Here is a 24,873-nt window from a genome sequence, read left to right as displayed (position 1 = left end):
GAGTTATGGAAGTTTGACTGTAATTGAAGTCATCTTAAACAGACACTGTCCGGTTAAGGGCAATTAAAAGAATGAATTATAAAAACTGGAGGCTAACACTATTGCAAACTAAAATTTGAGATACGAACTTATTTAGAAATCTTTATGATGGATATTGATAGTTGACATCATACTTCTAAACATTATTTTAAAAGATATTCAATTCATTATTATATACAAGTCTATGTTGTACATGCAAGTATACATATGTTAATGAAATGTTTATACTGCTATTCTTAATTTTTCTAGAACTTAAAGAAAAATGTAGAAGAAAACATGGCATGTAGTGTTTCACATAAATAATACATAAAAGCATGTTATGAGCAATAAGAACAGGGTTGTGAGTATGTTAGGGCTATGTTATGTCACGGGCACAGTATGAACAAAATTGTTGTTGCTTTTAATGCAAATCATAAAATTGAGAGTGAGATAAAAAATAATATGTCGGCTCAAATTTCGTGATGAGAGTCGAGGCTTTGTCTATTTTGATGTCTGTGCCTCGCCACTTAGGCAAACCAGTGTTGTTCAGTAATAATTGTCAAAATTTGCACCTTTTAGGAGCAAATACTATAATTTCAATAAGTTTTGAAGAAAAAATGTCAGGAAGCTATATAACGTATTCTATAAGCCGCTAATAATTTAATACTTGCCACTTCCGATTTTAAGGAAAGGCGTATAATTTTGTAAGTACTGTTAACAATTATTTTAAGAAAATATGATAATAAATTAACATTTTTAGAACCTCAAGGAGTTTTCCTGTGCTTGTGACTGTCTACAGAGTCACACAGGTGTTGCTTAATTTAGCGCCATGTTATAAAGGCAGTTATATGACAAATAGTCACGGCCACTTTACGCTTTTTCTGGTCATGCTTAAAGTGCTCAACATGCTTAACAGAGAGTCACATCAAAATTTACTACTTTTATTTCTATATAAAATAACATATGTACTTCTAATAGCCATAATTTCTGACATTTATTTATCTGAAATTTCTTTCTTCTTCGCATTCTCAGTTTTTTTAATAAACATTGAAAGTAACAATTTTAATTTTGACGTCACCATGACCAATTGACGTTGTAGTATAAAAGATAGATAAAGTATTAAGATAATTAACAATTACAAAAAAAATCAAAAAAGTCATTAGACGAAAAATATATTTTGTTAAGCGACATACTATGATTGTCGTGACAACAATCATATCTTGATATCTTAATTCTTTCTAGCGGACACCATAATTTTTTCCGTTTCTTGGATCAAAGAATCATAACCTCAATTTATGCGATTTTGTTAGAAAACAACATGTGTATACAATATTATATAATCGCACAATTCAAAACCATATTTTTTATGTGGACCAGATGACGCGTTTAATTATTATTAATTGATATGTAACAATTTCCAACTAAAAATCTCAGAAATAGAAATCGTGCCGAAATAGGAATCTATCACAATACACCAGAGACCAATAAGCAGTTAAAGCAGTGAAGTTTTCGTCTATCCGGAAATTCCACTAAAGAAGATCATGATGCGTCTGTCGGCCAACGAGATCATGGCGACAATTTTTTTAGAATGCATGCTATATCATTTGGGTCAATTAATTGCAAAAGAGTAAAGATTGACAAATTCGTCATCGGTTTGGAGCAAAATATTCGGATTTAGTGAAGTAAAAGTGGTTTTCTATAAAAACAAATCACATATCCATGGTAAAATTTCATGATTTGGGCTAAAAACTGCTACCCTATTTAATATGTTCTCCGAATTAAGTCCCTGCTATTATATTTTCTATTTTCGAGTCTGAAGAAATATCTCGGCTTTAAAAAATTTGAGTCTTTATTTGACGTTATTACTGAAAAACACTTTTATTTTAAGGAGCTTGAGGAAATCTTTTATTTGGAAAGGATAAAAAAATTTAAAAAACATTTAAGGGATCCTTGACATAAGTGTAATAAGTTTTCTTTAGCAGTTTACTGTTGATGATTTTTATAAAGTAACGACTTAAGGGGAAATTAAAATTATGAAAAATATGTCAATGCTAAAATATTAATTGAAATATAACAAAAAAAAATTTTTAGATTTGAAAAAACATGACGAATTTTTTCAATTTCGCATTGCTTTCAAAATTAGACTCCCAAAACGACACCTTTTTGATTTTTGACAAACTTCTGTTATCATATTTTGTTGAATTTAAATTAATTTAAAAACAAAATTGCAAATTTTTATTGTTTTTGTATACAATTATTTTTTGATCATTCTTATGTCATCTAATTGCTAAGCATCCTGTTTCGCATAAAATCGATGATAAAATTGCAAATAATAATTAAGTTTCAAATCGACTTAACATAAGTGTATGAAAGTCGTCCTATAAGTTCAATACAATAATCAAAAGTTTAAATAACGTTTACACTATCGTAATTGACTGGACATAAGTACAGTTTGTTCATACAAACATGTGGTATTGAGTTTCTATACATATAAATGTAAGCATAATGTCAGAAGGCTGTGAAAATATATCAACCCTGTGCTTTCAAAAGTAAAAGTTCAGCGTAAAACAAAACTAAAACTATTTTTCTAAAGTCTGAAGTCGACATTTGTTTTCACTTGAAATTTAATCGGAAGTTTAATTTTTAATTTTGTTATTTATAAGAAAGTGCGTAAAAAATGCTATCCCAGTTGACCGTAAGAAGAATTCAAAAGGAGATGGGAATGCTTCAGCAAGACCCGATAATAGGCATTAGTGCCGAACCAGTTGACGAAAAGTTAGATAAATGGTTGGGAAAATTTCGCGGTCCGGAAGGTTCTCCATATGAAAACGGAGAATTTAAAGTTTCAATTATTTTTGGTGCAGATTATCCATGTGGACCACCTAAAGTGAGAATGATTACCAAAGTGTTTCATTGCAATATAAGTGTGCATGGTGGAATTTGTTTAGATATATTGAAGAGAAATTGGTCACCTGCTTTAACGGTTCAAAAATTACTTCTATCATTAATGTCGCTTCTGGCAGATCCGAATCCAAGGCATGGACTAAATCAGGATGCAATAAACATGTATTTAATGGATAAGAAGCAATATGAAAAGACAGCGCGTGAATGGACAGAGAAGTACGCTTAACCAGTTGATGTCAAGTCATATGCAAATGCAGAATAAATGGATTATGGGAATTTCTTTAAAATTCTTTTTTTTTTGAAACTTTTCATTAAAAATCTACTTTTTAATATTTTTAATATTTTTAATAACGTACACTAAATTTTTGATTTCAGAAAATTTAAATAATTTAAAAACTTTTTTGCTATTTAAACATTGTATGTATGATATTTAAATTGTTTCCTACGCATTTGTATTGTAAAATTGTCTTGTAAAATATTTACAAATTTTTAATATTTTATGTAATTTTAAGTTTCAAAAGTACAAAGTTAATAACTATTTTCTATATTATTTTTTGCGATATTTTATTTTAAAAGATGATTTTCAATAATTGTAATCTGTTACCTTTGTATGTCTACTAAAGACCTTCATCTTTCACCTCTTAAACTTATAAATGTATATAGACAAAATTAAAAAAAAAACGATTTTATTTTCTAGAACTGCCCATTAGTATATACTTAACTAATAGTATGGATATATGCTTTTGAAACAAATTTTAAATATACACAATTTCAACATATGGCAAAGTCTTTAATATATTTTTTCAATTTAGACACTGATTCGAGTACCGCGCATTTAAAACCCTTGACTAAATGCAGTAGATATATTTTTTTTTATCGGTACGGCCAGATATGTCAGTATCTACCTTACCGTAAAGAACCAATAGGAACAGTTCTTTTGTCGCTGAAACATATAACTCTGCGAAAAATACTATATACATATATATAAAAAACCAAAAATGAAAAAAAATATAGATACATGTGCGATCGCATGGCGCAACCACGATTAAAGGAAAACCAGATTTTTTTCTGACACAAGGTAATCAGGATATGCGTGTATTGTATTCATATCATAATAGGACATTGTCTAATTGGTAGACAAGTTGTCAGATTAAGATTCGATAATTTAAAATTTGCAGAAGCCGTAATTGGGTAGACAGAATTGTGAGTATCTTCTCTGTCATTATGTGTGCTATATTTGTGTGGATAATATTTTAGAGAGGATCTAATGGAGATATCGCGTATCTACTTACATAGACTGGTTGAGTATTACAGTAATGGTACTATAATATAAAAATAGAATTGACGTGCTATGTCTAAGTGAAATTAGATTTGCTAATAGTCGTATTTATCTACTTAAATAGAAGTTCAAGGTATTTATATTGGCTTATTTATTATTGGAAATGCTTCATTTGAGTTTGCAATGAAGATTTATTGATAAATATTTTTTTTCTTTCGTTATTATTCTTGCTTTAATATGCAAAATTAACATTTATTATTAATATTTAATGCATACATACTCTATATTAAACTGAAGGAGCATTTAGTAAACGCAGTCTATTAATGAAGATTTTTTTATCTTTTATTGATGTTATCTTTAAATTTATTATATCTTAGATAAGAAAATAATCATTCATTAAATGAATGAGATAAAAATATTTTATTAATTCTTAGAAATAATAAAAACTTATTAATTTATTAATGTATAGTTATTAATTTATATTTTTTGTTTCTTTTGTATATTTTAAATAGTTAATTAATATAAAAAGTAAGACTTTTCAGATTATTATGTTAATCGCAAAAATGAATTTTGTTGTATATGTAATATGGTTTAAGCTCATCTTTGTTCTATTTTAAAATATTATCATAATTTCTATGCCAACTTATTGAAATTAAGTAAAGTATATTATAGGGAGCCGCATTTCGTAAAGAAATAAAACAACTTCAAGTAGTTCAGTTTGTTTTTGTGTCATTAGGACAAACCAATTCTTTTGTGTGAATACTAAATTACACTCACTGAATTCTCAACTAACCTTGACTAATAAGTTTAGGTAATTTTGTCATGTATTCTACAAGTGGTCAGACATTATTACATGAATTATTTAAATATTTACTTTTCTTGTACTGGTGACCTACATTAACTTTACATTAATCACTTATAGAGACGCATATGAAATATTTAAATAGTTTATTGATTTATATTATACGGATTAACCAAATTTCTCCACAGCAATTACATATATATAAACACATATTTTGCTATTTATAATGTAATGTACAAGTAAATGATTTTACTGAAATTGCTGTATTGACGTAGAACTTGAGAAATAATGAATGTATGTAGGATAATTGGAGCCTTTATATCGTTGACTAAAGTTTTGACCTTGTATAGTACGTGTATATTTATTTATATTTTTTTGAGGGGAAGTACAAATTTAACAGGTGACTATTACTGTCTAATCTATAGTCATTTACTTAGAATTTTGCATATGCAATTTATGGAAATATGTACATACTGTACATGTACATAATATTATCTTATCACCAGACGGCTATATGTGGGGTATTGGATATTAAAACAATAGAGTACACAAATAATAAAAAGATAGTATTATTAATATTTAAGTTCGTTTTGGTTCGTTTATGTAGATTAATATAAATAAAACTGAAATTAAAAGCTATGATTAGTGTGAGTAATGGATTTATAATGTTATCTATTTTAATTACGTAAAAATGTTAATGTCAAAACAGTTTTACATATACAATTTAACTTTTACAAAAAAATTAAGTTATAATCATTTATAGATGCAAGTAATAATATTTTACATTTTTCACTAGGGACAAGTTGTCACTTAAAAATGTTTTTAATTGCGTTTACACTAAAGTGAAACTTAATGCTTGAAATATAATTTGTCTAATCATATGAAACGTTTAAGTTTAGTGTTATATATTTAATTAACATACATACATAACTTTTACTGACGAAAATATAATAATATATATGTTGACAATTGAGATAAATGAAGAGTTGTAAGCGTTTTTCTATCAGAACCTGGTTTTAAGCGTTAAGTTCAATCCAGCAACCTCTTCCAAACATAAAAATAATGCCAAAGTTTACCCACTGTAAATAATGCATTAAAATTTTTCGATCTATGTAAAGCTGTGAATAATTATGGTATTCCTTGACTTTGAATAAACTGCTGTCGACCACAGCATGTAATAGACTTTTCCAATACCGGCAAATGTTTGATACCAATGGATTACGCTATGAAGACTACATACTAACCTCTAAGCATTAATTATTAAAGTTCTATTTGTTTTCATAAAATATGTAAATTTGTTTTAAAATTTTATATTTGAGCATAACGAATTCTTTGAAAAACTTTAATATGGTATGCAAGTATTTACTATTTAACGTACTTAATTAAATAATAAATAAATATTTATAATTGTCACATCATATAAAAAAAAAGATCAAAAATTAAGAAATTGTTTTAAATACAAAAAATTACAAAAGGCTAAATAAATTTATAGCCTTAAAATACTTAAAACAAATATAGTGAAAAGTCTGTTCAAATGACGTTCTCATCAACTGATTTTTCTTTAACTGTCCTCAGTCCCTATTTTTTATATTCCATACTTTAAACGATGATTTTTAAACGATAGATCTCTTAACCGGAATAGAATCACAAATCCGATCCAATCCTTGTCCGCTTATATATTTATAATAATAATTATCGAACACTTCTTTTTGAATTATATTTGAATGATACACTGTAACAAACTTAATGAAAAACTGTTTATACCCTCTTTCTTCTATATGTACAGGGTGCAATAATGTTGTTAATACTGAAAAATTGTATTTATTACGTAGGCAAAAAGAAATTCAAACTTTGTGGGTTGTGTAAAATTTACATTATTGTTGCAATTTTTTTTTTATAATTAAATTTATTATACTATATATACACTACACATATATTGCAATAAATTTTAATACTTGCGATAAGTACATTTGATATTTTGCCTATTGTCAAGTTTTATATACTAGATAAAAATTGTACAAATATGCAACACAAGAAAAGGAGAAATAGTCGAAAAATATTTAAAATATTCATATTACGCAAAAATTGTGTACATATTTCTATAAGAAATAGAAAGTTCAAGGATACATTATATACAAAAAAATCATTAAATAAAAGCTATAAAGAAAAGCTTTAATATTTGTCCAATATTTCAAAACAAGTAGAAAATGGTAAAACAGGCTAAATGCAACTTAATTTTTTTAGAACTTAATGCAGTCTCTTTTGCATATACATATTCGTATGTATTAGATACATTAGGCTGTAAATACGATAAATTACAGCCATAACATATTAAATTATTTAGAGACTATATCACTGTACACATATTATACATGTACGTATTCTGCAATGCAATGTCGTCACAAATTCATTATTACAATTTGCTGAACTGTGTTGTTATTTGTAAATATCGAAAGGAGGGGGCAATATATATTTGTTACTGATAGTCTGTTCTTTACTACTTAATGCTAACTTCGTTTCAAATCAAATTAAGTTTCAGTGGAAACTGTGAAGTCCACCGATATAAGCAAGTTTTTAAACTCCCCAAAAAAGAAGTGTCCAGGGCATTAATAGGCCCGGAACGTTGTTATGATATAGGTAAAGAAGTATGGGAGGAAACTCTAAGAGAACAATTACCATAAATGTAGCAAAAACTTTTATGAACTGTAAAAGTTTAAGAAAATTTAAATTACTGCTAGACACAACTATATCAACAAAATAGTTAACTTCTGCATTGGCTTATTAAAGAACAATAATATTAACAGTGTTTTTCACTGGTAACTATAAACTCACGGGACATCTTAGATTTTATGACGACGTACCTTAAATTCCAGAGCTTATATTAGAAAACTATAGTGCAGTGGCATAAATATCTGAGATAATACTTGATACCACAAAATCAGATACCAAAATCAAGAAAACAAGAAATATAGTTTTTTATAGAAAACTCCTTCCAACCACATTAATATCATTTGACTTTTGTCTGTTCTAGTCCCATAAAAATAATATTTGCTATTTTTTCTACTTACTATAGCCTTATTGCTTTTAGCTGTATAACCAAATTTTTCATTACTGTTTTTTTTTTTTAGGAGTATAGACTCGTATAATTTGACCCAATCTATAATCTTGTTTGAGTTGAAATATTTGCGCTTATATGTTTTTATTTAAATAATATTTTATTTAAAACGTAGCTGAAATGAAAAGTGATGATTCAGATATAAGTTCTTATAGAAAAACCATAATCATTCTCTAACAGATTTGGTTCTTCAAAAACCACACATATCGAAGCGTTGCTGTTTGAAATGGTCTCTTTGACTACTCATGTACTCATATAAATATCAAACAAATATCAAATAAATGGTTCTAAACTAAAAACTTTTCATTATTGAATTCCCGACAATACTGTGTTAAATATTATTTTAAAGTCCATTAAAATAAAAACTTAATTCTTGATTTGTGTTGAAATTATTTTGAACTTATTTTTTGTATTCCGAGTAATTTGTTACATATTTGAACTGCCCATACAGTACACGTCACGCAGAAATGTGGAAAATGGCTGTTAGGCCTAGTATATAGAATGCAATATGAATTTAGGATAACTAGATAGGGGAATGTACATGTTATATTATATTGGATTTCCACACTCTTTCAATAAATATTATAGATATTTCAAATTATACGTTGAAAAAAAGTTGTCATTAAACTAACGTTGCTTCACATCTCAACGTGCCTTCAATAATTTACTTTCTGTGAATATTTTTTTTTTTCTTTTATTGAAAAATTTTAAACCACATTAACAAATTCTTTCTTTATTCCAATTTCAAAAATTAAAAAAACTCTCAAGAACATTGCATTTAATATAAATCATAGGCCTTCATAAGAGCTGCTAGGTGTGATTTCACTCTCAATTTTTTTTTCGGTTAATGCTGAAACAATGTAAAATAAAACTTTATGTAATGAAAACTAAATTTATATCGAATAAAATTACCAGATATATCTTATTTATAAATCTGTTGGAGTCTTGTGTGTCTTCTCTTTAAAACAATGTTGTTAGAGGTTAAATTAATGTTCTTAAACATTTTAAGTAGTTGCTTGTAAATTTCATCATGTCAAATCTGTAAATATGCATTCATAGATATGTATATATATATATCAATTTATAATTCAAAATATTATAATGCTTAGTGTTTATATGCTTAGTGTATCGTAATTAAATACAGGTTAAGTTAAGCGAATACCGATAGCACGGTGTATATTTTACTATAATAGTAATATTATTAATTTTAAATTATCTTACCAATACATATTGAATCCTATGGGTATTTCAAATTCTTAATAATAATAAGATTAATGTAGAGAATTGCAGAAAATACTACAAATATTATTTATTTTTTTTCAGTAATCTCCTGTAGCTTTAAGTTTTTTTATTTGTTGTATGGCATATGTATAATCATTCTTTTCATTTATTTTACGTTTTATTAGGAATTCAGAGCTCGACGGTTTCTCGCATTTTATTGGTTCTACGTATTCTAATTTGAGTTTATCTCTGAATTGCTCATGTAAGTCGATTTCGTCAAAATCCATTTCAGATGTAGTATCGCATTTTTCTGGCGAAAATTCTGCTTCCGACTTTACGAAATCGACATCCATATTTTCAAGTCTAACGACACACTTGGACCTGCTGCTTACAAGATTTTAATTTTAAGTTTAATGAATTCTTCTGTTTTCCCGTTAGAATTTCAGACGCTACTCATATCATATCAAATTGACACAATCGATTAATTGTGATTACCAATAAAAGTACCCGATTCTTACACTAAGAAAAATGGTTGTTGATTTAGCATGTCTTGCCTCATCAGCTGACTTTAATAAAACCAGGAAAATATTTTGAAAGTAGTGCAAATTTTTGAATTTGAATTAAAGGAAAATACTATAACTGTTATTAATTTAAAATAGATTGAAAAATAATAATTCACACATCTAAAATCCGCTCAAGCTAATTAAACTACTGAATGCCATTATTTATAGTTATAATAATCAACTTTTAAAATTTCACAGATACAAATGATGTATTAAGCATGCGACCTTAATCATTCATTTTGTAAACAAAAAACATATGATTTGCTTAATTTGGGGCAGTATGAACACTTTCAAAATTAACTTAATTTGATTTTTACGAAATCAAGGAGTATATACACTTTTTAAAATTATTGCTTTATTTTAATTTTTAACATATGGTTTTTTACCTTTAATTTAATGTGGTTTTATGTGATGACTTAAAGGTGCAGAGAAACACATATGTATAAGTATATGATAACTTTATTTAGGTGTTAAATTTTTTGCTGTTTCTCAAAACGAAAAACTTAATTTAATTTATTATTGCGAATAGCTTTTAAACTCATAACTGTTAAAACTTTTTTAAAAATAACAAAATCTTATCTGTCTTCCCTCGTACTCTAAATCATTTTATTATAGTTCATTCATTTATTATATTTTTTGTTCCACAAAATGATTATTTATGCATTTAGTACATTCTGACCTCATTTTTTTTCTCTTGGCATGATATCAAAATTTCGTTTAACTTTTGCTTTATTTGCTGCTTTCGTTCTGTATTTCATTCTAAGTTTTTGACCTTTTGTTTTAAGTTTTTGCTATAACCTCAACATTCGAATATTTATTTGAATTTTCCTCTTTCACCTCTTGTAAAAATCGTTTCTTTCGAGTTCACTCTTCCGACGTTGTATAAAAAATTCGTGACACATGTCAAGTGCTTTTACGTTGCTGCAGGTGTGGCATCACCCGGCCTTACAAATCTATCTCTGTCTGTACTCGCCTGCTTTCAGACGTTTTATAATCGCCTGCATAAGCAATGCGTAAACCTGGTGAAAACGTCTTCTACCATAATCATACCCTAAGAATCTCATTTAAGGGTAACATCAACCCTTAAGGTAATTATTAATGAGAAAATATATTATGTTGACTTGTGAATAATTAAGATTTTATTTTGTTTTTGCGCTTTAAGGCATTATTTTTGCTTTCACTGAGGATGTTTAAGTTATCATGTTTTAAATTATATTAGAATTATATTTAAAATCTTTGTCACGAAATTTCATATTTATATATTCATAGTCTAAATTAATATTGTTTTGATAATAATTATAATATTAAAATGACAGAATAACTTAAAAGAACACGACTGGTGGACTTAATTTGATCTTGATGAAATTAATTTTATTATTAATATTTTTAAATTTTATGACTTTTATTTATATCTACTTCACAACTAATATGACTCCCTGTTATTGATCAGATAGTCTATAAACTTTTCCTTAACTTAACTGAATTTTAAGATATACTTAATGTCTTCAATAAATTATTAGACAGTATACTTACTATGGAAAATAACAAAAAAAAAATTACGGAATTGAATATAAAAATATAATTAATTTGGAAAGAAATCCTTTATCCAATATGAAACACTGAGACACATATATTTAGCCTATTAAATGATATGTAAAAATTCTATTGTATAAAATATTTCTAAAATATATTTATGTATTACTATATAGGACGTGTGCGAGTTAGGCTAAGTTGATGCTAAACCAAATGGGAAATTTTTTGGGATTTTTTGCACTGCACACATTTAGCCATTTAACAACACGTACCGACACATCACTACATTATCGGCACAACTTAGAATTTCCCTCATTTAGAACGCAACTTAGCCTAACTCGCACACGACCATAAAAAAAAAACAAAAACAATTTTTATAAACTTTTATATCTAATCACAAAGCATCTATTTTGAATAAACAAGTATTCAATATAGTGAAGAAATTTCAACAAAAAAAATTAATTTTTTATAAGTTTATTTTTTAAGGTTTTTTTGAACCATACAAAAAAAGTTCTAATTAGAAAACATTGTCATAAAAACCCAATATTTTAATATACTACTTTTTTTGTTTTTGTAATTATTAGACTACTTCTACTTTTATTGTTTCTAATAAGTTGTTAAGACTAATTGTTAAGACAATATTCAACACCATTGCTTCTGTGTAAGCATATTCTCTTCTAAATAATGTTTTTTTATGCGCTGGAATGACTATTTTTCAGTATAAGTTGTTCTTATTCTTTATCGTGTAATATGTTTCAAGATTAAACACATCCTTTGGTACACTGGTTACTTGCCTATAATTTTAAAAACAATATCTAACTTATAACATTACCCTTTAGTTTGAACTAGGTATATAATTGAAATATTCTTTATTCTCTGTTTAATAATTTTTCGAAAATAACTAATACCTCACACAACGTGTTATATTGGGTTTCATTATAAATGGTTTTTGGCGTTTTAGTTAAATTGAATTTTTTAGTTACATATAAAATAATTTTTTAATCCAAATATTCACAATTTTTCGAGTAGTCTATGCAATTTATTGGCTTAAGCATTATATACATATGCTGTTATCGTTCTACTTCATCTTATTATAATTTCTTAGAATAAAATATTATCCAATTCATTTATTTGTTAACTATGTTTCTCGTGTCTAGACACACACGGCGCTATGCTTCTACTCGCAAATTCCAACTCCTAAATATGATATATGTATATTGTAAGATTACAGAGTTTTGTCTTTGATAAGCTGACGTAAAATAGTTTTGTAAAGATGTTATATAAAAACTCTTACTATCCTATTTTTATATTAAAACCAAGAATAATAAATCTATAGCGATTTATAATAATGAATTGCTATAACTGAAGGTTCTACCAAACACACAACAATATCCTTCTTCTCATTAATATAGGTTTTTCAACAGTCAGGTCAAATATGCGAGTAGTATTTATTGCATTTAAATTTTTAACTAATGTAAGATGCAATTTAACGGTTTTAAGTTATGTCAAAGTAAAAAAAACACCGAGAACTTTTTCTCCAATCTAATAGTTAACTGTTTTTATTGATTTTTATATACTACCAAATTGACTACAGTATCTAATTTTACTATTAACTTTACTCATGTTAACCAATATGTTTGGCATAAACATTATATATATATATTTAATAAAATAGATATTAAATTATAACATTTTGTTAATTGCATTAAGATGCGGATGTGAAAGTAAGAGTTCCATCGTGATGAGTCCTTAAACGTTAATATGTTCGTATCACGTTGATTGATCAGTTTGCATTTTAATAATTTATTAATACTTTATTATTATTAAAAAATAGTTTTTCCTTACAAAATCAGTAATGTCTTCTATTAAATGATCCGTTTTAACATTTTATCGAAGCCTGCGTTACTATCTTATGCGCTAAAATTTTCTGTGTATTAAAATTATCGCAATACCAGTGTTATTGGTATGAATTATTATGCCTATTGGCAAGACAAATCTTTGCAATCAGAATTCGGATCAAATAAAAATTAACAACAATTTTTTTCTTTACATATAAAACAAAATCGAATAGCCTAAAGCATTTTATGTTAAAAAATATTTTTTTTCATACTAAGCTACCAAAATAAAAGCAAATACCGTCACCAGTAAGTTTGCTTTGTTTTGATGATAATAGGGTTGGTAGTACTGCTTGAGAGCAGAGTGTGATTAGTCTAGCACCAAAATATACATCTTCCTTGTGGGAATACGAAGGCAACAATGAAACCAAATCTTGCTATCAAAGATTTAAAGTTTAAAAGCTTTTAAAGATACTCCTAAATCATTATTTATATATATGGCATGGCAAGTATACATTAACAACAGCATTTTGGAAAATCTTAAGGTCTTATGTATATCTGTGCGACATGTCAGTGCGACATTAAGTACCTATGAACAATACGCATTCATTTAAATTAAACTTCCAGCATAAAGCGGGTATACAATGCCTTTCTAATGTTTTACCTTAAAGGCATGAACGAGTATGCCTTTTTACCTCACATACAAAGTCTTAATTTGCATTAAAATCGCTCGCCCGCCTTCAATGTGTACCGGGCGTCGTATTTTGTCTTAGCTATTGTATGATTCGCAGTTATAGGCGGCAATTTTGAAAACGCGTTCTCGATTTGCTTTATTGTGACTGTCGTTTGTTTTGGGTAAACTCCATGTCCCATAAAAACTGCGTTTTGTGGCTGTTAAAAGTCTTGTACTTATACATATATATATATAATAAGTTCATATATAATACCTCAAACCATTGTTAATATTTTTGTTTCTATTTTTATTTCTATTTCAATTTCAAATACACTTGAACGGTTTTTATTATTATTAACTCAACTTTAGTTTCAACTTGTTTTTTTTCTTTTGTATTTTCCTTGCCCTTATATCTGTTTGTATATCTGTGCGGAGTTTTGTGTGGCCACAATAAACTACATATGTATATTTGAAAATAAAGAAATTTACTCTGTTTTGCTGTTGTGTATTTTTTTTAATTTTCTAAAATTTCTAATAGACTTTTCATTAACGGGGCGTGCGTTCAATGGAACAATGACTTTATTTGTCGCAACCGACTGAGTTATCTATTTGTTACGTTGTTTACTTCAGTAGATACATATAGCATTGTTTACTGGGTTACTTAGTTGCCAATTTTGAAAATCGATTATTTGATATAGAGTTTTTATTTATTTTTCTCTATATAGCATGAGGCGTACCTATTTTTATTTTATTTGGGTGCTGTCAGTGAAGCAAAAGCTGATGAAAATCCATTCAAAATATTTACAATTGTTACAGGGTTAATGCACTTGCTCTTGCTCAGTCTCATTGACTGAAATAAACTCAAAGGCTTGGCTAAAACAATGCACTAAAAATACGAATTTAAATACCAGCATAGAAACGACAGAAAAGATTAAGATAAGTTAGTGCAGATTATAGTCAAAAGGTCATTGGCCAACAAATAAAAAAATCCACCCAACTTCAGATGAAAAAATAAATAAAAATTAGTGTATACTTTATAACAAGCGTATTTATTTAACACTTTGCCAAAAATAATACAATGAAAAGATTTGAAATCTATGAACGTAAACTCGATCTGGTGTATTGTAAAATTTACACGCAGAAGTCATCCTTAATTTCCGAAATTGGTTTACATTAATTGTGAATCGATTCCACTGAAAGGAAGTTAGTCCAGGTTCCATTGATTTTTATTGTATACAGCTGTTCAATTCTTGAAATTAATTAAATTATATTACTTCAATGCAAAGAAATCAAGTATCAAGATGTGTAAATAACTACAATAAAAAATGATTTTAAGTTTTGAATCAAAAGCAGTAAGATTTTTCCTTTTAAGTAAAAAATAATCAAATCAATTGGGATATCGAATTTGCTACTTCAAAATGAAGATTATGCCTCGAATATGAGGAAACTGTTATGCACATTTTTTGTGACTATCCAGCTTTAACAACGTAAAGAAGAAATTTATTTCATATATAATTTCTGTCACCAGTACAGATTGAGAGCTCTTCTTTACATTTAGTTCTGGGCTTCGAAGGGCTTTGTGTAATCAATAGTGAAATTAGTACAATAGGACTCTTCTGGCCGCAGTACCAGCTATTGAGCGAATTCACATCCATACATATGTAGTTTAATAATAATAATTGGAATATCCAAATTTCTACAAGCAATTCAAAACCATTAAACTATATGGAGATAAATGTTCCAACTAAGCACTCACTCGAATAAACAGATAGTCAATAGCAGGTTTTTTCTTAAATGGTTCTAACATATGTGTTATAAGTGCAGGGTTCAATTTTACTATAAATAAAAAAGTAATGAAAAAATTTATCATTACTGTTTTTTTTAGGAGTATGGACTCGTATAATTTGACCCAATCTATAATCTTGTTTGAGTTGAAATATTTGCGCTTATATGTTTTTATTTAAATAATATTTTATTTAAAACGTAGCTGAAATGAAAAGTGATGATTCAGATATAAGTTCTTATAGAAAAACCATAATCATTCTCTAACAGATTTGGTTCTTCAAAAATCACACATATCGAAGCGTTGCTGTTTGAAATGGTCTCTTTGACTACTCATGTACTCATGTAAATATCAAACAAATATCAAATAAATGGTTCTAAACTAAAAACTTTTCATTATTGAATTCCCGACAATACTGTGTTAAATATAATTTTAAACTCCATTAAAATAAAAACTTGATTCTTGATTTGTGTTGAAATTATTTTGAACTTATTTTTGGTATTCCGAGTAATTTGTTATATATTTGAACTGCCCATACAGTACACGTCACGCAGAAATGTGGAAAATAGCTGTTAGGCCTAGTATATAGAATGCAATATGAATTTAGGATAACTGGATAGGGGAATGTACATGCTATATTATATTGGACTTTAGCACTCTTTTAATAAATATTATAGATATTTCAAATTATACGTTGAAAAAAAGTTGTCATTAAACTAACGTTGCTTCACATCTCAACGTGCCTTCAATAATTTACTTTCTGTGAATATTTTTTTTTTCTTTTATTGAAAAATTTTAAACCACATTAACAAATTCTTTCTTTATTCCAATTTCAAAAATTAAAAAAACTCTCAAGAACATTGCATTTAATATAAATCATAGGCCTTCATAAGAGCTGCTAGGTGTGATTTTACTCTCAATTTTTTTTTCGGTTAATGCTGAAACAATGTAAAATAAAACTTTATGTAATGAAAACTAAATTTATAACGAATAAAATTACCAGATATATCTTATTTATAAATCTGTTGGAGTCTTGTGTGTCTTCTCTTTAAAACAATGTTGTTAGAGGTTAAATTAATGTTCTTAAACATTTTAAGTAGTTGCTTGTAAATTTCATCATGTCAAATCTGTAAATATGCATTCATAGATATGTATATATATATATCAATTTATAATTCAAAATATTATAATGCTTAGTGTTTATATGCTTAGTTTATCGTAATTAAATACAGGTTAAGTTAAGCGAATATCGATAGCATGGTGTATATTTTACTATAATAGTAATATTTTGATTTTAAATTATCTTACCAATATATATTGAATCCTATGGGTATTTCAAATTCTTAATAATAATAAGATTAAAGTATAGAATGGCAAAAAAACTAAAAGAGTATTATTTATTATTTTTCTTCAGAGTCTTTTAGTTTTTTTATTTGTTCTACGGCATATGTATAATCATTCTTTTCACTTCTTTTACGTTTTATTAGGAATTCAGAGCTCGACGGTTTCTCGCATTTTATTGGTTCTACGTATTCTAATTTGAGTTTATCTCTGAATTGCTCATGTAAGTCGATGTCGTCGAAATCCATTTCTGATGTAGTATCGCATTTTTCTGGCGAAAATTCTTCTTCCGACTTTACGAAATCGACATCCATATTTTCAAGTCTAACGACACACTTGGACAATTTTTTCTTGCTCATAGTAAATGTTAACAAACTTGCTGCTTACACGAATTAAATTCTTTGAGATTTTTTAGCCCAATGAATCTGTTTCGTCGTCCCGTTAGAATTTCAGACGCTACTCATATCATATCAAATTGACACAATCGACTAATTGCGATTACCAATAAAAGTACCCGATTCTTACACTAAGAAATATTATTATTCATTTAGCATGTGTTGCCTCATCAAATTGAAATTTCTTTCTAAATAACATTTTAATTGTACATAATTATCTTATTGACATAAGATAATATAATAATATAATATTTTTATATATAATATTTATTGAGTATTTTAATATTAATATTCAGTAATTTGAACAAAGTTTTAAACGCTTTTTAATACATTATGTTCGAACATATATTTTTTAAATTTGATTTGCGTTTATAAAAACAGAGGTATATAAACAAATTTTGTCAATATTTATCTAATGTAGAGCAAAATTGGTGTGCCATCAACAATCAGCTGATTCCGTTTACGTTACGTAGACGATCAAAACATCGTTGATCACGTAACATTTTATGCGTTTTTTGTTCTTTGAGTTTTTGATCAAATAAGCAGGCGATCGTATAATTTTACTTCTTTTTCGTAGCTTATTAAATATATTAAATACTCCTTTTATTTAAGTGTTGCTTTTATTACGCATAACAAATATTACACTAAAATATCAACATTTTAAATACCAGGGGAAAAAATTTTTTTAGGGTGGTGTTTTACGTAGATTTGTTATATAAAGATTATATAGAATTTTTAAATATTTAAAATTGTCTAATGTATGTTTAAAAATAGTATATCGACGTGTTTTTATACTAAAAAAAGCGAAAGACAGTTTATTTGTGTTCTTTATTATCAATCATATTGAATATTTGAAGTAAATTTGAAATTAGACATTTTTTTGAACAGTATTGAATTGTAACCACAAATTTGCTTACCAAATTTGAAGCTCAGAGTCAGTGTTAATTAGCCAACAGACCCAAAGCCGTCCTAGAATTGTAACTAACTTGGAGTAATGTTAATTTGTTGTGAAAGTCAATTAACAATTTCACTTAGTATGTTATATTAGAATGAAATCATAAACCAGTTATAGAATAATTGAATAATTTAATTATAGTTGTTTTAATTGTTAGATTTCTCTACTATTTTTTAAAAATTCAAAGAAAAGAACAGAAAAAAACAACTGTTTAAAATGATTCCATAACTTGAACTTTAAAGAAAGATTTGGTTATATTTATACAACAAATTATGAAACTAATATCGTAATCGGTTTCTTTACAATTTCTATGAAACATGCTAGGTTTACGATTAGAGCGGAAGGTCCACCACCTCAAAGTAAATATTGGTAAAAACTGATTCAAAAGTTTGAATTAAACAAACACATGTTAGTTGGGTTACGTATTTTAACTAGCTAAAGTGCTAAATATTGGTATGTAATACAAACTAGTTTGTACAAATTTAACAACTTGGCACTAGTGAAAAGGTCTAACATTAATATAATACATTTCTATGTTCATTTTAAAACACACATTTTTTAACATATACTAAAAGCAATATCAAATTAGTGATCGACGATCATTTGATAATATGTGTAGTATGTTCCCTTAAGGCTGAATTAGTTGTGCCATAAGCGATTTAATTCTTTTTATTTTAATAATAATGCAATTGATTATTCGTACCTAAATAATAAAGAAAATACAAATGACACTTTAATTTTATTTTGCATATGTATATGTACATATCAGTATGTTGTATAATAAGGAACACAATTATTTTCGTCTTTATGTATATAAAGATGGCTATGTGAAAAGTTACATTCTTATTATACTAGGAAATATTTTTTCTATAGTTTACTAAATTATTTAAAATTAGAATTAGCAACAATTTTTTTAACATTTATACACATCAATATGTATATAATATTAATATTGATATTATATTTAAGATTCCTATATAAAAATATTCTTTGATCAATAACTTATACTAACTCTTCTATTGTTGAAAAGTAAAGTTTTTCCCACGTTTTTAGCGTTTTATAATCAAAATATAAAAAAATGACCGGAATTATATACATAGTTTCAATGATCTTTACGATTATATTGCCAAGGTGGATCTTGTTCCACCTTGTTCCTTTTGCCCTTTGATATAAGCCACTTTTATATACACATACATATGTATATAAAATTTGATGGAGAGTTGAAATGTAGAAAATAACTTGAATCAGGTACGTTTTAAAATATAGCAATAAATTGAAGTACATATACAATATTAGAACATTTTCTCGAAATGGATTCGAGACAATATATCAAAGTGTGATATTGCCTGGTTAAGATCGAGACGCCTGGTTTCCATGTTTTAAATATATACTATATGTGTGTATATTTGAAACTTGTTTGAATTCTGGAATAGTCTTTAGAAAAGTTTATATTTATATATCAGTTTAGCAGCAAATGCTATTAAGTCACGTAACTATATGTGTTTCTAAATATATATATATATATTTATACATATGTAAATAAAATTTTTGTATTTCGTATTTTAAAGTTACATTTGAAAGTCATTACATTTGAGAGAATTTAATGTAAATTTAAATTTTACACGTTTTTCAAATTTTAATGAAACGTAACTAATATTTTTACCTAAACGGAATTGATTTTATTTACTGTCGTCATTGTATAGTTTGCATATATGTATGTGTCATTCAAAATATTTAATTCATTTATCTGTCCACTGGATTAAACTTCTATTTTTATTGTTTTACATATATTTTACAAACTACAAGATTTACAATTGTACGAATATAACATAACATAATACTGTATACTGAGTATGCAGGGAAAACTTCATGAAAAGTTTTTCATGGCATGGACATGATTGCATCGGATCCAGAAATTCATACTTGGTTAAAGATTAGTTACGTTTTGTGTACGGAACTCAGTTATTTCGAATGAAATGATAGCAAATCAAATATTAAATATTCAAGTTTATTTGGTGTTAGCAACTAAATTTAATTTTATATTGTAGTGTTAACGTTTAGGTTTGGATGAAGACTAGTTTTTATTTATTTCATTATAATTTACAAGCAAACTTAACTATGTATGAATTATCATTCAAACTCTGCTCTCTTATATTCTACTTTAAAAAAAGCTTATTCTATTTATATAAAAGATTAAACTCTACAGCCCTCGCTCCTAAGATGATAACTATACAGCTATATAAATATACGCGATATACATAAGTAAAATATAAAATATAAATATAAAATATAAATGCAATTCATTTTAATTCACTTTATAAATTATATGTTTATATATTATAAAACCTGGAACTAGAGCACTGAAAGTTTGTGCAGCCTTGGCGATTCGTGGATAAACACGATTAGTTATCGCTTCTAATTTGACAGTCACGAGTTCTAAGCTTGGCACTTACAGTCCAAACAAATTATATACGGACTGTAAACTAATTAAAAATTCATTTATTTCCTGAGACCACTGATGATGAGCGATACTCGAAACTACGTTTTATGGTCAGCCAAATTTTAATAAAATTGAATAAATTTTTGTGTTTGCCCTTTCGTTCTTTGCTATTCGAAAACCCTCTAAATTTTAAATATAGCTGCTTTGTCACTATTAAGAAAGCGTGCCTTTTTCAGCAACACTAATACATACATTAAATGTTATAAATTATATGATAATAATTATGAAATATTTAATAACAAATTGTTGTTCCTTATAAATTAAATTATATCCTTTAAATTATTCCTTATAATTAATCTTAAGTCTATGTTCTCGCAGACGCGAGTAACCACTATCTAAATGTACATCCTTAGTCATATCCTCCCCCGTAGTAGTGACGACTGCCTCTACATTTGGGCTTGATTCATCAGCAGCACTGTTAAACTCATTTGTAGATGAGTTATATTGCATAGCATTACCACTATAAGCCATCATCTGAATCACTCTATTAGTTCTTTATATTGTGCAACCATATGTTCGTCGGTCTAAACGCTCTTTAATTATCGCTTCTTGCCATCCCACCTTATTTGGATCTCATAAATATCGAAAGAAGACCGATATGCCTTCCGTAAAAACAATCTCTAGAGACCCCCTTTGGTTTTGAATGTTACTGAACTGTTTTTTAACTCACTCTGTCTTTGACTAAAGGTGTTTTTAGTAAATCAAATCGCGTTTTCATTTCTCTACTTACCTAGCGAAGGACCTAGTACTTCAGTTCCTAATTCTTAATTAACTTTACAATTAATTTTAGTTTTAATGCTCAAAGGATTAATATATAATTTTATATGTAGTTCATAATATTGTCATATAAAAAGAAATCGTTTGTTGTCTCTTAAATTGAGCTACCCGAATACTGAAATATAACAAACTAAATTAATATATAAATATTTACATATTATAAATATATTATTTATATCAATCTTTTCACGTAATTTTTTAATAATAAATTTTTGTTTTTGTATTGCAGGTATTTTGCCATTCCAACTGTTTTTTTACATATAAATCGTCGTATTTAGTAAGTAAGTATTTCCGGTTTTATTTTTATTTACCATATTATCAGATTAATATTTGCTTTAAGGATAAAAATAGTTATTTAATAAAAACTAAACATGCATATGCATGAGTGTTATATAATTTTTCATATGTAATGTTTATTTAATATTCCAGATACCTACGGCAGTTATTAATTAAATAATAATTGTCAATGTATGAACTTTAATGTCAAACTATATTGAGGTTTTTCAAATATGAATAACATTTAAAATTTAGTTGGAAAAATTAAAACTTTACATATTCAAATCTGATACTTGATTTAAGTAAAGTTGACAAATTTGCCAATTGCATTTATTCAACTGTAAAAAGTCATTGAAATATTGCTCATGGCCGTGTTTTATTGAAATATCAAAAGCGGACATAAATTTCAAATTTGTTCAATATGTGTATTATTTTTACTAAAATCATTAAAAATTTATTTGCAACCCCTCTAACATATATATACATATAATGAGTCCGCACTTAGTTTTAGATGTTCTTGTTTTGATTTAAATTTATTTAATAAATAAACAAAATGCCCATTTTTACAGAAACTTGTTATATTCAAAATTGAATATAATATATTTTTTTTCAAATATTTTTTTATTCAAACTAATGATACCAAATAGATTTCATCAAATGCCGAATATAAGCAATATTTTGGTGTTCCATTACCAGGTATCCTGTGATTCCTGGACAGCATTTTACAAATATAGTTTTGTCAGCCAAACCTACTTCGTTAAATAAATTATTTATTCTAAAACGTAAAGACTGGTATGTTTTGATATTACTTAGGAATACATTTACACTTTCGCAATTAACTTGATAAATGTGTAGCAATTAGTAATATTTTCCATATGTAATTCATATAAAAATGTTCAAGATGATTGCGCTAAAACAAAACAATTACTTTATTATTGCCCACTATAACACAATTCTACATTTGTGTAATTATGTCAAGTTATGTAGAAAATATATTGGCGAATCATATTAGGGGTATTCACTCTGTCTTGCAAAGTCATTCGTAAACTCAGACTGACCGTCATCGGAATGGTGTGTCCCTCTCCCTAACATTAATATGTAGTATATGAACTAAAATACCTCCTCATCGGCGAGACATTTTCTCCTCTAAACCACTTTCGCAATTACAAGGAGGGTCTCTCTTTTATGTTCGCATTTCAAGCTATGCTTTTGTGATTTTCGATCTGCGTTGAGACCTCCACTTTTTCACCGCATTTTGACTGCATTTTCTTGGTGTCTGCACTATTTATTAGCCTGATTTCTGGTTTTCCTTTATATTCAGATTTTTATTACATTTTCATTTCGATATGTTTAAAATCCATAGCAAACTGCTACAACTTAATTGCAGTCATACACAAACGTGATGGACTTGAGGTGTACACTATACAAAATTCTAGTTTTTAGTGACTTATGCCTCCGTTGTAAGCTAAAGCATATTTTGTATCCAATCATATATGGTTATATCGAAAATGTTATATCAAAATGTTTTTTGTTGTAAATATTATGCGTTTTATGCATATACTTGGATATAGTATATCTAAGTATATGATATACCAGGGTTCAGAAAAACACTGTGCCGTGCACAAAAATGCAAAGCACCACGCACAAATGTTGTGCGAAATATAGACGTCTAGCTAATAGTGAGAAAATTTTTAAATTTAAAAATTTAATTATTAATCAAATGAATTCTTCGTTTGATCGCACAGCTAACTCGGATGTCTCGGATGTCGCTAAATATCCATTATCAGCTAGTTTAAAAATATTAATAATGTGTTTTATTAAACTATTTAGAAAATTTTTACAAAAAATTGCTATCAACAAATCTAATTTTTGCATAAAATTTAAATACTTAAAAATACGTACTTTTCACTATTTATAAATTTTGGATTGGTTCCTACTGCTGATTCCTACTTCGTTCTCATAAATTTTAAGCGGCATTCTCATATCCGACATTCTTATCACATGTCCAACCCAATTTGTTGATTATATCACATTCAGCTAGCCGTTCTAGCTCGTAGTTGTATCTTATGCGATACATCCCGTTTTCTTTCAAGGGACCAAAAATTAGCTGAGTATGTTTTGTACATTTTTAGTTTTGTTTTCTACGAAATTTTGTTACTTGTAATTAGACGCTTTAATCCATCAAAGGCTTTGTTCCCAACTTGTACACTATCTTTTAATGTAGTCATTGATAGATTGTTCTCGCTAAACACAACATCTAGGTATTTGTAGCTACTGACACCTTCAATTAAATGGTTGTCAATGTTTAGGACATTTGGCATAGATTATTTTTATACCCATTTTATACCCAACAATACAAGGTCATCAGCATATCCACATAATTATGTTGCTCTGTTTACAATTGTAAACACTTTATTTGCTTTATTGTCTTGTAAATTTTTGTTGCTTATTCAACAGGAATTGCACTCGCATTGATTTTTTAGAACTAACGCATAAACCACAGCTATATAAAATTACTTAACTATTACAAATTCATATTATTTCAAATTTATTTGTAGAAAACATTGCTTATGTACTTGCATTGGATCGGTTGCATTTTGCAAGCCTGTTTAAAAAGTTTTGCTTGTTGTCGAATTCTAGAGTCGCTTTAATGAGATGAAGACAGATAGAATAGTGGTTGAAAACTCCCGTTTTAATTCTATTAGTATAATTGTTCTACATAATTTTTGAACTATGAATTGAAACTTGAAACGTGAACTTGAATAGTAGTTCACTTTTTTTAATGTTTCTAAATAATATATGAATGCAAAATAATATTTTATTAATACCTTCTGCTCAAAAAGTATCCGGATTTTGTTGTTTGTTAACTACTCCTTAATATAGACTTATAGTAATAGACATTT

At 27.2% G+C, this 24,873-nt stretch overlaps 2 protein-coding genes and 1 long non-coding RNA gene across 5 annotated transcripts in view; 2 read left to right on the top strand and 1 right to left on the bottom strand.

Moving 5' to 3' along the window:
• LOC119687402 (serine/threonine-protein kinase GL21140) overlaps positions 1-24,873 on the top strand; it is an 83,764-nt gene that overhangs the window by 31,233 nt on the left and 27,658 nt on the right. Inside the window, exon 3 of one of the 3 annotated variants that reach the window (XM_038101701.1) lies at positions 21,924-21,971. The exons of 1 other annotated variant lie outside the window; for it this stretch is intronic. The gene's annotated coding sequence lies outside the window, so the exon portion shown is untranslated. Of the gene's footprint in view, positions 1-21,923; positions 21,976-24,873 lie in introns of all 3 variants that reach the window. One more of the 3 variants, XM_038101700.1, reaches the window with a different exon arrangement.
• On the top strand, positions 2,583-3,192 carry LOC119687404 (SUMO-conjugating enzyme UBC9-like). The gene has a single exon (XM_038101703.1). It carries the CDS (start codon positions 2,696-2,698, stop codon positions 3,146-3,148), a length of 453 nt encoding a protein of 150 aa, XP_037957631.1. The 5' UTR covers positions 2,583-2,695; the 3' UTR covers positions 3,149-3,192.
• LOC119687405 lies at positions 16,532-17,076 on the bottom strand. The gene is made up of 3 exons (XR_005253161.1): positions 17,035-17,076; positions 16,727-16,853; positions 16,532-16,664 (listed from the first exon to the last, which is right to left on the bottom strand). It is a non-coding gene; the product is annotated as an uncharacterized LOC119687405 (long non-coding RNA).

This window comes from Teleopsis dalmanni, chromosome X, assembly GCF_002237135.1.
Source record: "Teleopsis dalmanni isolate 2A chromosome X, ASM223713v2, whole genome shotgun sequence".
Lineage (NCBI taxonomy): Eukaryota > Metazoa > Arthropoda > Insecta > Diptera > Diopsidae > Teleopsis > Teleopsis dalmanni.
This window is presented reverse-complemented; position numbering and strand designations above follow the sequence as displayed.